Here is an 18,610-nt window from a genome sequence, read left to right on the forward strand (position 1 = left end):
TTTTACAAAAATCTTCTCCTCTGAAACTACTTGTCCAAATTAATCCAAACTTGGCCACAATCATCTTTGGGGTATCTAGTTTAAAAAATGTGTGGCGTGACCTGGTCAACCAACCAAGATGGCCGCCACCGCTAAAAATAGAACATAGGGGTAAAATGCAGTTTTTGGCTTATAACTCAAAAACCAAAGCATTTTGAGGAAATCTGACAGGGGATAAAAATGTTTATCAGGTCAAGAACTATCTGCCCTGAAATTTTCAGATGAATCGGTCAATTGGTTGTTGGGTTGCTGCCCCTGAATTGGTAATTTTGAAGAAATTTTGCTGTTTTTGGTTATTATCTTGAATATTATTATAGTTAGAGATAAACTGTAAACAGCAATAATGTTCAGCAAAGTAAGATCTACAAATAAGTCAACATGACCTAAATGGTCAATTGACCCCTTAAGGAGTTATTGCCCTTTATAGTCAATTTTTAACAATTTTCATTAATTTGGTAAATTTATGTAAATTTTTACCAAATATAGTTCTCTGTTACTAATGGGCAAAGTTCATGATAGATATAATTGTAAGAAGCAAAATCGTTCAGTAAAGTAAGAACTTCAAACACATCACCATCACCAAAATACAATTTTGTCATGAATCCATTTGTGTCCTTTGTTTAATATGCACATAGACCAAGGTGAGCGACACAGGCTCTTTAGAGCCTCTAGTTTTATTGTACTAGTGAACTCAAAATCGTTCAAAAATATGTTGAATCTGGAATGTCACGTTTTTGAATTTCTAAATTTACGCAGAAATCTACTTTTGTTTGCGGTCTTGTTTGCGACTTTGGATAAAATGTATATTTATCAGTCTAAGAAAGGAACTCATTAAAAATTCATTTTTAAAAATTGTTTGTTATAAAAAAGAGGTTACCTAATGACAGCGTTTCTTTATTTACATTGAATATGACGTCATAACGTCACAACTAAATCGCTAACAACAGAACCAAAATCGGAAACGTTACGGTATTTCCGTTTCTCTTATAAACATGTTTCATTAAAAAAAACAAAAAAACATACAGACTTCGTCCCCATTTTACAGGTAATGCCGGCCTCAAATTAGGAATTAGCTTTTAGAGATATAGATTCTGAGATTTCTAAAAGGAGAAAATGGGGTTTTCCAGGGTCATTTTTGGTGCGACCTACTTCAAGGTGAGGGATCTTCTTGTTGTATCAGAGACCCATTGGTGGCCTTTGGCTGTTTTTTTTTTTTATTTTTGATTGGGTTGTGGCTGTGACATGTTTCTATCATCTGCCTTGCTCATTGGGATATAATACAAATGATTTAATTATTTAAAATTCAAATACTGATGCTTGTAAATAGCACATATCTGTTTTAAAGTTCAATCTTGAATGTTTATGTTTAGCAATATATATGTATAAATGTGATGCCATGTGACTGTAATGAGTCAGACATTATTACAAACCAAAAACCAAGGTTTTAGATTTTGAAACAATAAAGACTTATTGCCCTCTCTAGACACAATCTAGATAGGCCTTCTCAAGAAAAAAAAACATTTTCTGCTGATATATCTAATTTCCTACATGATAAAACAACCTATATTTGACTGGTGAAGAATAATTTGTAAATTCCAAAGCCTTGTAATAGGTTAATCCTTTAATAACGGAGATGTTGTATAATGAAAGTTGACAAGCTTAATATTAATCCGACTTATGATAGATAATCTACTCCAAATTTAAAAATCTTAAATTTCGTATGGTGACGTCAACATTGAACTTCAGTTGTGCTTATTGAAGAATTATATTATTAAACTAGGTTAGATAAGTAAAACAAATTCAAACTCGCAATAAATATGCCATAAAAGTACTGCCATAAAAGTAGTACTTTTATGTTTTTGCTGAAAATCTTCCATGACAAGTATTGATGAATTTATTTTTGTCCAAAACTTAAAAGCCCTTCTAGTCCATATGACTCCATAGAATATGGTATATCTAACTTTCAAGATAAAGAATTTCTGTTTTATTTACAGATCAGTTCCAGTCTTTGAATGGAACTGGTTCCAAAATAATGGCAGCTCAAGGTGCTGGTGCTCTGTCTCGCGGAATCAAAACTAGGTCAGCATGGAGTGAAACAGATTTTAGACTTCATGGAAAATTGCATGTAAGTATAAGTTACTTTAATTACATGTAGAAGAGGTTATTATGTTTTATTATTTAATAAACACAGTCGCTTCTATAAGTCATCTCCGAAAATCTAGCCGCAATACCATATATAGTAAGAAGATTATGAATGAAACTCCATTGAAACACCAATTTTGATTGGATAACACAATATATTTTGAGGGTGTAAAAATAAAATCCATGTTTTAATTGTGCCTGAATAATCTGTACAATCACAGATGATGTTCAGACTTTGTAACGGTCAAGCTTAAGATTCGGTGGAGTTTCAGATTAGGTAATGCAATGCTTAAAAAGTGACTCTTTTTGTAAAGCAATTAGTCTACCTGTAACAACAATATTTGGGTCACTTTTATAGAATTACAGAAGGGTTTATAATTGCAGCATATATTTCAATTTCAGTTTATATGGTAATTTAAAGCTCTTTCATATCACTAGTACTCTAGTGTTAAAACATGTTAACATATATTGTAGACTGTTACTTTATGAGATTTATGTTGATATATTTCTTGAACCACTGTTAACATATTTGTAGTTATTGGAGAGGAAAAGACTTCGTTCACATTCATCATTATTTTAAAAGTGAGTTGTGTTCATTGGCATGAAATGTTTGTCAGCTGGTTAAAGGGAAAACACAGGGTAAAGGGGAGATCACTCTCAAAAAATGTATTTGCATGAAATTTTGACTTGTGTCTTAGTCACAGTTGCAATGTTCACAGTTTGTCCTTTTTTTACAGCATGCCTTCATTGGTTTTAGGTCTGGCACATGGTATGCTCCTATTGTGTTCTTATTGCATTTTGATGTTACAGTACATGTTCAGTTTTAAGTTTCAGAGTTTACGATTCTTTTCTTGAATACTGTGTATTCATTTATTTCCTAGGGATACCTATTTTTTTCGTGGATTTTGAGGGGAACCACGAATTCAAATTTCAACAAAGTACAAATTCTCTTAAGTATGAAGAACTTAGTAAAACCAGGAAATCAAATATCCCCGAAAAATACAATATTTCCTCAATCTACGAAAATTGGTACCCACGAAAATAAATGAATCCTCATGCGGTACAATGTTTACTATGTATATGTGTACACAGTACAATGTTTACAGGTATGTGCTGTGAAAAATATGATTTACTGTAAATATTATAGATTTTTTGGTTTACAGACTAACTTTTTAATATTACAGGTGTTGTCTTATCTTGCAATTCCAAATGAATCTTACTATACCTGTAATGAAATTGATATTCTTCAGGCAAAGGTAACCCAAATAAATTGGACTCTCTTTGTATTGACCTCTCTTACCTCGGAGGGGCCTAACCTCTTTATACGATTATAACATGTCGAAAATCCTGGATTTTGATTGTCACTTCTTTGATGAGAGAGCCTATTAGTGGGCTGTTCACTGTTATTGAGATGAGGAAAAAGGGGAGGGGGAGGAGATGGTATTGAATATATTTCGTAATTTATTTCATTAGTAAGTTTATACAAAGTTAACAACCTTGTTTATTTTCTTGAAAAATGTTAGTCATATTTTAGAAAAGCTATCACATCTAGTGAACTTTTAATGGAATGTTTAGCACATATTGATAACAAAATCACCTGTTATTTGCACTGTTCCCACTGGTAACAAATCAGAGACATATAACATTAGGGTTTTTACATGTCTCTGAACCAAGTAATCTGAAAAATAATCTATAGGTAATAATTACCATGTGATGACAATAATAACATATACAATATCTGTTTAATGCTAAAACCAATTAGATTGTATATGAAAGCAGGTTTTATACAAACTGTCGGTGGTGAATCTGATCTATTTTCATGCTTGTTTCCTTATTAGGTCTATTTCCAGTAACTAAACATGAAAAATATGATACTTCAGTAGGTATTTATGCAGGTGGATTATTTATAATTTGATGGGTTTCCATTGGAGGATCCAGAGTTACGTAGATGGCATACACCCTTTGATCAAATGCATCCAAAAAACAAAAACCTCTGTATTTTCAAATCACATTTCAATTTTTGGTATAAAATTATCCCAAATCAGGAACTTCCTTTAGGAATTTTATCTATTTGCTGTTTAGTTATTTGGGGGACTTTGTGTTCACTCTGATATTCTTCGTAAAAAAAAATTCTAGACTTGATTATTTCATTTTGTATAGACACCTGTCAGTTGTTTATGACCTATACATATTTTTTCTTTTTTTTTTTTTTGTTAGTCTCTGATTCATTGATCTTTAGCAAACATCTGCTGAAATTCACAAACAACAATCTGCAAAATAGTACATTATAACCTAAGTTGTGATGTTACACTATTGTTTCAGGTAAGGTTGAAGGTTGGTATCTTTTAAAATGTTTAAACCAGCTGCATTTGTTTGCAACTGTCTTAAGTCAGGAACCTGATGTTCAGTGGTTGTTGTTTAGTTCATAAGTGGGTCTTGTTTCTCCTTTTTAGCTCACCTGGCCTAAAAGGCCAAGTGAGCTTTTCTCATTACTTGGCGTTCGTCTTCCCTCCGTCGTCGTCGTCTGTCGTCCGTCGTCTTTTAGTTTTACAAAAATCTTCTCCTCTGAAACAGTTGACCCCTTAAGGAGTAATTGCCCTTTATAGTCAATTTTTACCAGTTTTTCGTAAATTTTTGTAATCTTTTACAAAAATCTTCTACTCTGAAACTACTGGGCCAAATTTAACCATACTTGACCAAAATTTTCATTGAGTTATCTTGTTTTAAAAATGTGTGCGGTAACCCAGCCAACCAACCAAGATGGCCACCATGGCTAAAAATAGAACATAGGGGTAAAATGAAGATTTTGGCTTATAACTCTGAAACCAAAGCATTTAGAGCAAATTGGACATAGCTTAAATTGTTTATCAAGTTAAGATCTACTTAACATGAAATTTTCAGACGAATTGGACAACCGGTTGTTGGTTTGCTGCCCCCTTAATTGGTCATTTTTAAAGACAATTTTGCTGTTTTTGGTTATTATCTTGAATATTTTTGTAGATAGAGAAAAACTGTAAACAGCAATAATGTATAGCAAAGTAAGATATACAAATAAGTCAATGTGACCAAAATGGTCAGTTGACCCCTTAAGGAGTTATTGCCCTTTACAGTCAATTTTTGATAAAATATTTTCCTCTGTAACTAATGGGCCGAGTTCATTATAGATGAAGATAATTGTAAGTAGCAAGAATGTTCAGTAAAGTAAGAGCTACAAACACATCACATTTTGTCATTAATCTATCTGTGGCTAGACACAGGCTCTTAACATGCTTAAGAGCCTCTAGTTTATATAGATTAGACCATTGGTTTTCCTGTTTGGATGTTTTCACACTATAGTTATGTTTTGGGCCCTTTATAGCTTGCTGTTCAGTGTGAACCAAGGCATCATATTGAAGACCATACTATAATGGTTTACTTTTACAAATTGTGACTTGAATGGAGAGTTTCTCATTGGCACTAATACCACATATTCTTATATCTATTGATAATATACAATTTAAATAAAAATAAATTTAAACAGGAAATTATTGTCTATCTTCAAAGATATAAGGAGCAGTTATTATGCACCACCTACGATAGTAGAGGGGCATTATGTTTTCTGGTCTGTGGCTCCGTTCGTTCGTTCGTCCGTCCGTCCGTCCGTTCGTTCATCTGTCCGTCTGTTCGATCGTTCGTCCCCCTTCAGGTTAAAGTTTTTGGTCAAGGTAGTTTTTGATGAAGTTGAAGTCCAATCAATTTGAAACTTAGTACACATGTTCCCTATAGCATAATCTTTCTTATTTAATGCCAAATTAGATATTTACCCAATTTCACGGTCCATGGAACATGAAAAAGGATAGTGCAAGTGGGGCATCCATGTACTTTGGACACATTCTTGTTTTTTTCCTTTTTCAATTTAATGATTTTTTCTAAGTAACTTTTACAGATGGTTTTGTAAATATTAAAAGGTTTTGAAGTGTAAAATCATAAAATATATTGGTTTAATGAATATGAAATAAATCTTAATCAAAGTCTTTATCAAATTTAAAAACTGAAATTTTATTTGAGATCTTCACTGTTAAATAAGATCTTTGGAAAACTATGTGAACTGATGCTATCTATCAGTTGAAAAGTGAAAATCAATGATCTGTTTTCTTTGTACATGTAAATAACTCTGACATTATTGATGAAAGCTTATTTATAAAATTAAAATAAAAAAGAACCTGACATTGATTTATGAAAAGTTTGAAATTACATAAAATTTCACTTAGTCTATTCTGTTTGATTTCATTCTTAAAATTGATTTAATGTTTTAAGTTTACAGTTCTTAGTTTTCAATATTTTTAGCAGAAATATTGTACAAACAATTCTATTCAAAGTACATTTATACAGTATTGACATCCCCCCTATTTTTCCCTGGCTGCACATGAGCTTACTCAATGAAAGTTTTATGATGAATTGAAATAAAACATAAAAATGCCATTTTAAGCAGATACTGACTTTAATAATAAAACCAGTGGTGGATCCAGAACTTTTTGTCCACTGACTGACCTAAGGGGGGGCCAGCTCCAGTCATGCTTCAGTGATTCCCTATATAATCAACCAAATTTTTACCACAAAAAAGGGGGACAGGCTCAAGAAGGGACCCCCTGGATCTGCCTATGAAAGGTCACTTCCATTTATTTGTTTTCTCCATGCTCTCAGAGTTCCTTCATCAACAAACAAGTTGCTTTCTTTAAAAAAAGAAAAGCAATACATGAACCTAAGACCGGTGAATGCCGGGTCACCAAAAGGTTGTTGCTGAATTTGCGTTTGCTTTTGAATTGAAATAATTGACTGTGAATATAAGAAGCCAGTTGAAAGTATATATTTACAGCTTCTATTTGAATAGTTATTTTAAAGCTCGACTGTTTTATTTATTACTTGGAAATGTACATAACTTTTCCGATTATAACCCTTTGGCAAATCCTAATTTCTACTAACCGGATGACTTATGCAAATTGCACAAACCTACTAAGTTTGCTTTAAAATGTGGAATTCTGGATGCATTTATTTTATCTACATGTATCATATCTTTATATTTTGTTTCCTACATGAATGCCTTTATATTCTCAACTCGTATTTGAAGCTGTCTTTACTCATGGTAGATGTTGTATGCGGTGAAACCTGTGGCATACAATTGATTGGGACCTCTTATGAAGAGACTGATTTTGGTCTCATAAAACATCTCAAATTTTTTAAAAGGATTTCCTGGTTTTACTTAAATCAATTCAAACATTCTACAGTGAAACTTAGTTTTGCTGAAGAATTTCTTAATTCAGAAGTTTATGAATACCTGTACACACTTTCAAAATAACCAATTTATATAAAAAGGTATGTAGATATAAAAAGATACCAGAAATAAAATGATGTACGCCAGACACGAGTTCAGTAGACACAAAAAAAGCACCATGCCAGTGACGCTCGAATGAAAAAAGTTAAAAGGCTAAATACATTACAAAGTTAAGGAATCTATTCCTTGTGTAGACAATCCTTAGCTTTTCGAAAAGGTCAAAGTTTATAATAGGACAGTAACTCAAAAAAGAAACAAAAGAGAAACAACTCGAAGTCAGAATACCGTTAGAAATGATGACCGTGCTTGAAAGTCATATGTGAAGCTCTTTCTTCCGTGTCCTGAATTTAGATAACAATAACGAAAATAAGCTTTCACGAGTGAATTTAATAGTATTGCATGCAAGTAGTATCTTAGCGCACGAAATAGTAAATAGAAAGCATCTCACTGATACTAAGGAAAAGAATACGCATTTGCATCATCACATATCTTAATCTAATAGTTGAATTCGAATGTCAAACGGCCTACATTAAATGTTTTGACTCCGGATTCATTGACATTTTATCCGGAATTTTGAGAACTCAAACCGATAGTGTGCTTTTGAAATGTGATCTATAATGTGAATGCATCAAGAGGTGTAGGATAGTTGGTCAACACATTGAATACAATTTTCAAAACCCTACCATATAGTACAAATATGTAGATGCTATACGGTTAAACTATTAAAACAAACAAACAAAAATTGAATTACAATTTTATAAAAAAACTAACGTTCCTGTTATTATTTTATTTTCAAATTCTTTTGACTATACATTGTATATAATATCAATAAACACGAACGTCAAGTATTTACGGATGGACTGTTTATTTATCGAATGAATCTACTTTTAAATTCTAACATTCCACTATGTGAATATATTACTATACAAAATATAAGCAAAGACTTCTAAATCTATACTAAAACGGTATGAAATAATCAACATTATGGTTGTAATTAAATTTTGTTGTGATTATTGTAAATTATTTTTACGGTTGTTGTGAGTTGCAAGGATTTAAAATCATGCTTTATGAATTGAAAACACACAAGTATTTTTATTCACAACTGTTTAAAATTTAAATATTTACTAAATTTATCGTACTTTCCATTTTATGGATATATTACAGTACAAAAAATAAATAATAATTACTCATAAAACCTAAATACTAAAATGGTATGAAATAATTAACGAAATATAATGATTATTGTTTATAAACATTTTTTTTTTTTTTGTAGGATGCAAGAATTTATTTAGATGTAATTTTTATGTTTTCTTTACAAATGAATATTTAAAAATACCAAAGCAGAGTATCTTGTAATATAAAATACTTATTTCTTAATTGCAACTCTGAAAATATTCTGATTTCAATCATTGTTAGTTTCTTCAGAAACAAAAATACAGTATATATTTTGTATATATTTCTTTGATTCCGATTGAATACTTTTGATAAGAATATTATCTTTCTTTTTTCCGATCTAATATTAATATGTTAACCAGAATCTTCTCTCCCATAAGTCTATGATGAAATACACACTCAGTATCCCGTGGTTAAATCTTCAAACATAATTAGTTCACATGTTATCGAGACAACATACATTACCACGTTATAATTGACCCAGATACACACAGTGTACAGTGGTCGTTTTAAAACAAATATAATTGCGTCGTCAAGGGCCATCAAGGGACCATATCAAAGACGTAGATAACAACCTGTTAAGACCTGTATAAATGACCGAAAACTTTCGAGACGTTCCGAGAATTTTATTCTGACTTCCGGCCGAGATATATCGAGTGGCCCATAGACACATCCAAAACTTGCCAATATATAAGCATGAACCCCTCAGGGGGTTCATGCAAAAACTGGATGCCACAAAATATTTAACAGTTTCAAAGGGGTGTTAACATCAAATATCAATCAATCAATCCATTTGTTTCTAAATTTCCAAATTTTGGCAGATACTGACTTTAAGTCGTTGTTAATAAAACACTCACTTTCATTTATTTTTTTTCTCCATGTTCTCAAGGTTCCTCACCAACACAAAAACTGGATGCCACAAAATATCCAACAGTGTCAAAGGGGTGTTTAACACCAAAAATCAATCAATCAATCCATTTGTTTTTTTAAAGTACCAATTTTTGTATGGTGAAAATTATCTTTATAATGGTAAGAAATTACTATAATGACTTTTCGTATCTTAATTTACTGGTTTTGCCAGTTTTCTGGCCAAATGTTTGTGGTTCTTCCCTGGAACTTATGCCTTGTTCACACGAACATTTAATTTGAATTGAATTTGAATCGAATGTGAATTGAATTCGCTTATCGCATTCACACACTCTTCTTTTTTAATTCGAACAAATAACTAATTCGAATTAGTCAATTCGCATTAGAAATACGTTTTTGTTAATACGAATTAAAAGCTAACGTCGTTTGGACAGTAAAGCGAATTTGATGCGCATTGCAATTCAAATTAGAATTGACTTTAGGACTTAAAACGTTTCGAATGCGAATTAAACTAATTCGAATTAGTTAATGCGAATCGAATTCGAATTATGTGTGAACTCAGCATTAGTCTTCCTCAAACCTTAAAAAAAATGGCCACCATGAAATTGTTTTTGATGCATCAGTTTTAAGCAATAATTGGATTGTAAATTTGAAGTTGAAATTTAGAAACATGTTTGGTGAATGAAACAAATCATAGTTTATAAAGATAACAATCAAAATGGCAACCCAACACAAAATTACCAGTAATGAAAAAGGCCATTTTGAGAGAAACATACACAATCAATAAGTGTCTATAAATTTCAAACTGGAAATTGTTCTTTATCTGTATAGTTTGTAAATAATATAAAAGAAACAAGTGAAAATCTGCTTTTACTACATCCAATTTTCAAAATGAAAATATGGAAAACAATAATGTACAAAAACTTGCTGACTTGCACAATTTAAAACATGTCTATATTATTGTGTTGAGTTGTTGTCTTGGTGACCAAACATCTTCATGTAGTGAATGAACTCACACTAAAGTGTTATTGTTGTTTATTGAACTGATTTTTTCCAGTTTTTGTGTGAAAAATTAAAGTATGCATATGTTACAACAGTTTGCTAACCTTTTTAACTTGTAAATCAGTACAAAAACAGTACAAAAACAAACTCACAAAAACAAACATCAAATATAGAGAGCATATACTTGGTACATGATTAAAAGTAAACAAATGAAAAATATTTTGCATACACTAAGTTTGATTCTGGAAAATACCTTTGAAGTACTAAAGTATATATGTGATACTAAAATTGAAAAAAGGTCCAAAAACAGAGAGATAGCCCATTTAACCTCCTCAAGTCAACTTTCCCTTAGGGAGTTAAAACATTAGTTCTAGAATAATTAAATTAATTTAGACTGGAATACTACAAAAAGTTTGTCAGTATGGTAACACTGCCTATCTGGAACTGATATTTATCAGTAGCTGATCCAGAAATTTTTAAAAGGGGCCCACTGACTGCCCTAACAGATGGCCTGCTCCAGTCATGCTTCAGTGATTCCCTATATAATCTACTTAATTTTCTCACAAAAAAATCGCCGATTTTTATTTATCTGCCAGGAATGATCAGTTTCAACTCAGTGGTACCTAATTAAAGTATTTTTTGGTAGAAACTAGAAGTTTTCTGTTCCAAGATTAACTAATTTTCATGCTAGAAAACATTTCTTAGCATTTTCCCTGTCAGAAATTTCAACAAGCTTAACATCAAAGTAGACTTAATGTTTGATTTTCTTTTCCATCTTACTTTTGCAAGGTTTCTTTAGATTTGCATAATTCACAGTACCATCCAGTTCTAAATCGTAGAAAAAATAAAGCTGGATGAAGTCTGATTAATGAATTTACACAGCATCAGGAAATAAACCTAAAAAAAAGTTTTCTTATGTAAAAATCAATAACGCGATATGTCTTGTCTATAATCCCTCCATCAAGGTAACTAATGATGTCTTCTCATTGTTCATTCTTATATATTGAAATATATATTATATTCCCTCATCAACATGATGATTATGATCAAATAAGGTTAAAAAATATATGATGTATTAAAAATGCTGACTTGGCATAAACCAGAACACTGTTTCATTATGGATTTTTAACAAGAGAAACAAAGCCAAGGTTTATACTTTATAATATTTGGCTTTCTTAATTGCTTTTGTTTAAAATAACAATGAATGAAAAATTCAAAGTGTAGCGGGTCTATTGTTGCAAACAAGTATTATTTATGCATAAGATGCACCTGTAAAAATACAATTTATTTCTTTAAGGGCATACGATACAGTTACAGTGAAGGTAATGACGTTTCTAACGTAAAATGTTATTTTCGCGACGTCAAACTCTGACATATCGGGAAAAGATGCATTTTTCGACTGATTTTTATCATTCAAACTGATTTAATTTGAAAACAAGTGCATGGACCCCTATTTTTTAAAACAGCAATTTGTTTCATTTTGCAAGGAGATTATGTGACCCAAATTTTATAAAACTGTAAATAGCGCAATTTTTTTAATTTTGATAAACATGCAGCAAAAATGACGTTTTTTCCTCTATTCATGAACATTTGATAAATATAGAGTTATTTCGGAATAAAAATTGCATAATTTTTAATGATACTTATAAAATGCCGAAATTACCGATTATTTAACAAAAACCATTTTGTGTTTATCTTTTAAAACAAAAAAGTTATATCTTTCTTTCGAAAAAGAAAATACGGACACAAATCTGAATTTTGAGCAAATATACAAAATTTCGACCTTATTTTACTCAAAAAGTAGCACATGAAGGTATATTTTTTATTACATATTTGATTTTATCAGGTAAAAAATAGCCTAAATGCAAATTTTCATCAACTTGTAAATACAGGTTCAAAACTGTATCGTATGCCCTTAAGGAATGACTGTTATATTTTTTCTGTCTATGAAGAAATAACATAAAAAATTAGGTACACTGAATAACGCGTGTAGCGGGTTATTTAACAGTGTGCTCCACATTTTTTATGTTTTTTCGAATAGACAGAAAAAATATTACAGTTATTTCTTATAATTTAATTCTAAATTCCATTTTAAACCGTAGAAAACCATGAAAAAACGTTGATGACGTCATGGTCACATGACTAAATTATGTCTATGGGCTCATAACAAAATAACGTCAGCCAATCAGAAGACGCGTTACATCCAAAATTAAATTATTTCTTTTTGAAGATTAAGGATTTGGCATTTTTCTGTGAAATTTTAGTTTGTTACTTTTTGTTTGAAATACCATAATTCTTATAGAATTAATTAGTTTTTCAAAGCATTTTATTTTATCAATTGAAAGAAATATGAAAAATAGTTTGTGTACAATCTTTATGGTCTTAATTTCTTCCTTCATTTGTTTAATTATAAAAAAGAAGATGTGGTATAATAGCCAATGAGACAACTCTCCACAAGAGACAAAATGACACCAAAATTATCAGCTATAGGTTACGGCTTTCAGCAATGAGTAAAGCCCATACCACACAGTATGTTATATAAAGCCCCAAAAACACAAATATAAAACCATTCAATCGAGCAAACTAACGGCCTAATTAATGTACAAAAAAATGAATGAAAAGCAATATGTTACACAGCAATAAACCACAACCACTGAATTGGGACAGGCACATACATACAGAATGTGGAGGGGTTAAACTTAAATTGTTATCAGGGTTATACATAAGTCTGGCAGAGTTCATCTGACTGTGACCTTCTCTTCAATGTTGCAGCCATTCATACTTTTGGTTTCTGAGTTCAGTATCTTGGACTTTTAATCATTATAAACTAACAAATTATTATCTTATTTGATTCCATTTTTATAGTACAATTACCCGATCAAATATATATGTTATATGTATTTTTAAGGAGTTCAAACTCCTAATGAGTAAAAGCCTAATAGGATGTCTCTACAGAAAGATTTCAACCCACAATAAACACAATTTAGAATGAAGTTTATTGTACTTTATTGGTCGGCAGGAAGTTATTTTGTTTGATGATATTTGAGATTTCAAACATCAGACATTATTATAGTGGGTGTGATCAAAAGGTCAAACATTGTTTATGGAATGGAAATAAACAATGTTAATGGTAAATTTGAAAGGTCTTTCATAATTATTTTACTTATAACCATGAAAATTGTCTAACAGAGGGCATTTTGCAATAACATGGTTTAGTTTGGATTCTTCTCATATATTTTATGATAGTATGATACTAAACCCCTAACTGGAGGGATTGTGCCTGATATTCATATGATGAAGACATAATCTTTCAATCAGTTTAATTGAGGTCTGGAGCTGGCATGTCAGTAACTGCTAGTAGTCTGTTGTTATTTATGTATTATTGTCATTTTCTTTTATTTTCTTATGTTACATCTTTTGACATTGGACTTGGACTTCTCTTGAACTGAATTTTAATGTGCGTATTGTTATGCATTTACTTTTCTACATTGGCTAGAGGTATAGGGGGGAGGGTTGAGATCTCATAAACATGTTTAACCTCGCCACAATTTTGCGCCTGTCCCAAGTCAGGAGCCTCTGGCCTTTGTTAGTCTTGTATTATTTTTAATTTTAGTTTCTTGTGTATAATTTGGAGTTTAGTATGACTTCAATTATCACTGTACTAGTATACATATTTTTTAGGGGCCACCTGAAGGACACCTACGGGTGCGGGAATTCTCGCTACATTGAAGACCTATTGGTGGCCTTCGGCTGTTGTCTGCTCTATGGTCGGGTTGTTGTTGCTTTGACACATTCCCCATTTCCTTTCTCAATTTTATGTATAAAAACACTTATAATGTTGTAACTTTTACAACTGGAGCCATAAAGTACAATTTAAGTTTGCCAATTTTCTGGCAATTTAAGCCAGTTCCATCTTAGCATTTTATCTGTACAATCATCAGCTTATCATAAATAATATGAAGTCTACACAAGCAATTTAATGTTTTCAGAATTCATATGCTTATAAGCAAGCATGTTAAAGTATGTTGATCGCAGGGTTTGTTGGTCGAGCTGTGTGGATGCAGTGGAATGTGTCCCAGTACTAATGTTTGTGTATATCCTTATATTTTACAATTATGGGTTGTTTGCCTGTGTGAGAAATTTAGAGGTTCTTTATAGCATACTGGTCAGTTTGAGCAAAGGCTCCATGCTGGAATCCGTACTTCGACCTTTATCTTTTTATACATTTTGACTTGGATAGTGAGTTGTCTCATTGACATTGATACCACATCTTCTTATTTATATAAAATCTAGAATATATCATCTAGAGACAAGATATTTTGTAACTCATCGAAAAGAAGGAGAATTTAACAGGCTATTATTTGAACTTTTATTTTTAATTATGGAATTTGTATAATTTCTTGTGTTTAAAATTTTTAATAAATCAATGTTTATTTAAGAATTGAATGCTTCTTTTTGTAAATTTATTGGGGTGTAAAAGCGTTGACCGAAGTACATTTTGTATGAAGCGCGGAAGCGCTTCATTCTAAAAATGTGCGCACGGTCAACGCTTTTACAACCCTATAAAGTTACAAAAAGAAGCATTCAATACTTATAATTACATTTTTTAGCTATGATCATGAAAACACGAATTTTATATATTTTTTTTAATTTAATTCACCTGTGCACTTTATTGTTGGACCACGTGTTATCATGAATGAAAAGTTGTATTGAGCGATGCAACTGCTTACGGAATAACACGTGATGTGCAGTTGGCCAATCAGAGTAAAGTATTATAATGAAACATACATCTAATGTAATTATTTGGTATTATAATCTTTTCAGCGGTTAATAACACTTTCCATACAATGTATTTTGGTTAGATAGTGTTGTGCGCGGCACAGTACATTCTATTGAAAATGTACTATCTTCTTTGTAATAGAAAGTGTTGTGCGCAGCACAGAACATTTCAGTACAGAATAAACATAGAATTTATTAAAAATTTCAGTAACAAGAAATCAAGCAAATTCCATATTTAAAAATAATTCCAAGTTCAAATAATTGCCTGTTATTTGTTTCTTTTGTATATGTTTTCTAGGGTTTCAAGTTATATATGTTTATACTGGTAAAGGTTAATTTTGAATATGTCTGAAAGCATGATTAAATTTTGAACATGAATTTTGTTCTTTCATCATAATTTAGTATATGGGTACATATAACCAAATAGATATTGTTTCCACCTTCAGGGTCAAGGACTTTTTTATCGACCTTCAGAACCAGATGTTCAGGTATTTTAGGATTGTGTCATTCCATTATATATTCCTCTTATGTTTTAATAACATGTTGACTTTTTTATTTAGATATTTTATTTTTGTTCATCCATTACTATAGCACAAAACTGATTATTTTTATAAATAACACATTATTTCCATACCATATCTATGTTTGTGCAACTGATCTATATTGTGACATCTATTCTGTTTTGAATAAGGCAATGCCGCAAATATGTTTGGAAAATAAAGCAAAAAAACTTTAACTCTAAGAAAAGTACCCAGAAAATCAAAACAAGCTGTTTTCTTTGCATTAATTTTTCAATAAAACCTCTGAAAAAATCTGAAATTTAATTTAAACTAATTTGCAAGAATTTAGTTTACAATATTGTATTATTCATGATGAAATAAGAACTGTTTCCCTTTATATTCAAATTCACTGCTCTTGTAATTTTACCATAGCTCTTATAACATTAGGGATAAAAGTGACCAGTTGATTGAAAATGAAGATATGGTATAGTGTTCATCTCAATAACATATAATTTCCTCTGTATGTTTTGTTAATGAAAAGGATTTTTTTATAATTATTTCTGATACAGTATTTTGTGTGTTTAGAAATGTATTTCATCTATTTAGTTTATTTGCCAATAGGGTAGGTTTGTTTTATAGGGCTATATAGTAGTATTTTAAATTTTTATTTTTTTTTTGTCTCCCCCTTGATGAAGGGAGATAATAACATAAGTAGTATTTCTTCTTCTTTTATTTTTTGTTCTAATACAGCCATCTCTTTGTGCTATCCTAAACTGATGGGCATCATTTGGTGTCTGTAACTTGTGGTAAACTTCTAAATGTTCTCCTAAAATCATAGAACAATTTCAACCAATACTTTGCTAGTGTTTCGAGTTTCTGTTTTTTGTTGCTGCCAATCAATTTGAATGGCCACCATGGCTTAAAATAGAACACAAATGAAGAAATGAAATAAGATAGGTAAAAAAAAACGGGAAAAAAAACAAAACCTCAAAATATCAAGATATATATACTTACTTTATTACCACAAAAGTTGCAAGTTAGAGTTATTGCCCTTAATTTTTTGTTTTTGTTTTAACAAATTTAGTATTCTTGCTGATTATGTTGAAAAAGTACAAAAGATAAGAATAGAATGTATACAACAAAACTGATTAACAGCAATACAAGATATAATTTTCTTGTAAAAAGTAAAATAATAAAATATTGAACGCCAAAGAAAATCTAAAATGGAAAGTCAAAAGGCTAAATCAAAAGCTCAATCCATAATCTTTGCAGTTTTTTTGTTGTTGTAAATAGAATCTATTTAAGAATGTTATTTGTTAAATAAGTCTTACTCAGGTGATCCATCTTAAATTCTGATTAATAATTTTCAAAATAACATCTGCAATTATCAAAATAGAATTAATAGATCATTTTCAAAAATAAAAATTAGCATGTGAATGGCGTCTGCTGTGAATCTAAGAATAAAGGTTTATTATAAGACACTTTTAAGTTAAGAAATAACATCTGATCTATTAACAGAAATTTATATTTGAGTTTCCATTTGATGAATTCATCTCTAAATAGATATTAAATAGGAAGAATTAAGAGGTATTGATGGAACATTAGAGACAATATCCCCAAATATATATAGAGTTTAAGAGTCCACTTCTGCTTATGATTTTAGATCTATTAGTGTCTGGATGGGGCTTTCAGAATATAAAATGATAAAATGAAAAAATGGAATTAAGATGGAATAAACCATTGCAAAATTAAAAATGTTTCAAAACAGGCAGCACCCAAAATAGTAGAAACAACAGGAACCAAATCACAAGAAATAAATAACTTTGAATAATATAATTGAGAAAATGTAGGAAGAATCTGTTAATAACAAAATTAGTTGGCTAGCATTACAAAATCAACAAAAATACCAACATGACAAACCATTAATTAACTCCTTGTAGGAGTTATTGCCCCTGGATGCATTATTTTATTTAACAAATGTTAAAGTTTTCTGTCTTTTGTCTTTGAATCTATAATTAAAAAAACAATTGATCAGCAATATAAGAGAGGCTAATGATATCAAAGGGATTTTCAAACTAATGTTGAAAATGACAAAGCCAGGGCAAAATAGATGTAGATCAAAAGACAAACAAGAGTATAGACAAAACACATTTTAAAAAACTAAAGACTGAGCAACATGGACCCTAAAATGACTGAGATACAAAATAAATCCAATATAGCTGAAACCAGACAAACGGACAAACAGAAGTACATAACATAGAAAACTAAGACTGAGCAACATGAATACTACAATAACTTACAAATACAAAAAAGACAATATGACTGAAACCATTAAATTGACTTCTTATAGGCCTAATTGTTCTTTAATGATGTTTTTGGCTAATTTTTATGTTTTTGCCTACAGTATAGATTTTTTTATATCAAGAAACAGAGATTGTACAAAACAAAGAATTAACACCCAGGCAAGAAATACGATACAAATAAATGAGATGACCAAAAATACTCAATTGACTATTTGTTGGAGTTATTACCCTTTAGAAACCATAAACTGAAAAACATTATCAACAAGCAAATTTTGATCTAGCGCAGCAAACCATAATATTTGTCATTATTATTGTGATAGCCAGTTAGTGGAGGGTAACTTGATTTTTTGAGGCATGGTAGATTATAGGGTTATTTATTTAGATTTAGCTTTTTAATTTTTTTTTATACTGTTGTCTCAATTTTTCTATAATGTGAGCCTCAGGCACTAAAAGCATTGTTTGGTTGCCTTGGAGTTTGTCAAGTGTATTTAAAA

General features: G+C 30.7%; 1 protein-coding gene across 6 annotated transcripts in view; it reads left to right on the forward strand.

The window, feature by feature from the left end:
- Positions 1 to 18,610, forward strand: part of LOC143069212 (uncharacterized) — a 96,697-nt gene that overhangs the window by 33,434 nt on the left and 44,653 nt on the right. For 3 of the 6 annotated variants that reach the window (XM_076243737.1, XM_076243740.1, XM_076243738.1), the window contains 2 exons: positions 2,034 to 2,164; positions 15,760 to 15,801. In XM_076243737.1, the coding sequence (XP_076099852.1) occupies positions 2,034 to 2,164; positions 15,760 to 15,801 (173 nt within the window). The remainder of the gene's footprint in view (positions 1 to 2,033; positions 2,165 to 15,759; positions 15,802 to 18,610) is intronic. The other 3 variants (XM_076243739.1, XM_076243741.1, XM_076243742.1) reach the window with 1 other exon arrangement.

Source organism: Mytilus galloprovincialis, chromosome 3, assembly GCF_965363235.1.
Source record: "Mytilus galloprovincialis chromosome 3, xbMytGall1.hap1.1, whole genome shotgun sequence".
Taxonomy (NCBI): domain Eukaryota; kingdom Metazoa; phylum Mollusca; class Bivalvia; order Mytilida; family Mytilidae; genus Mytilus; species Mytilus galloprovincialis.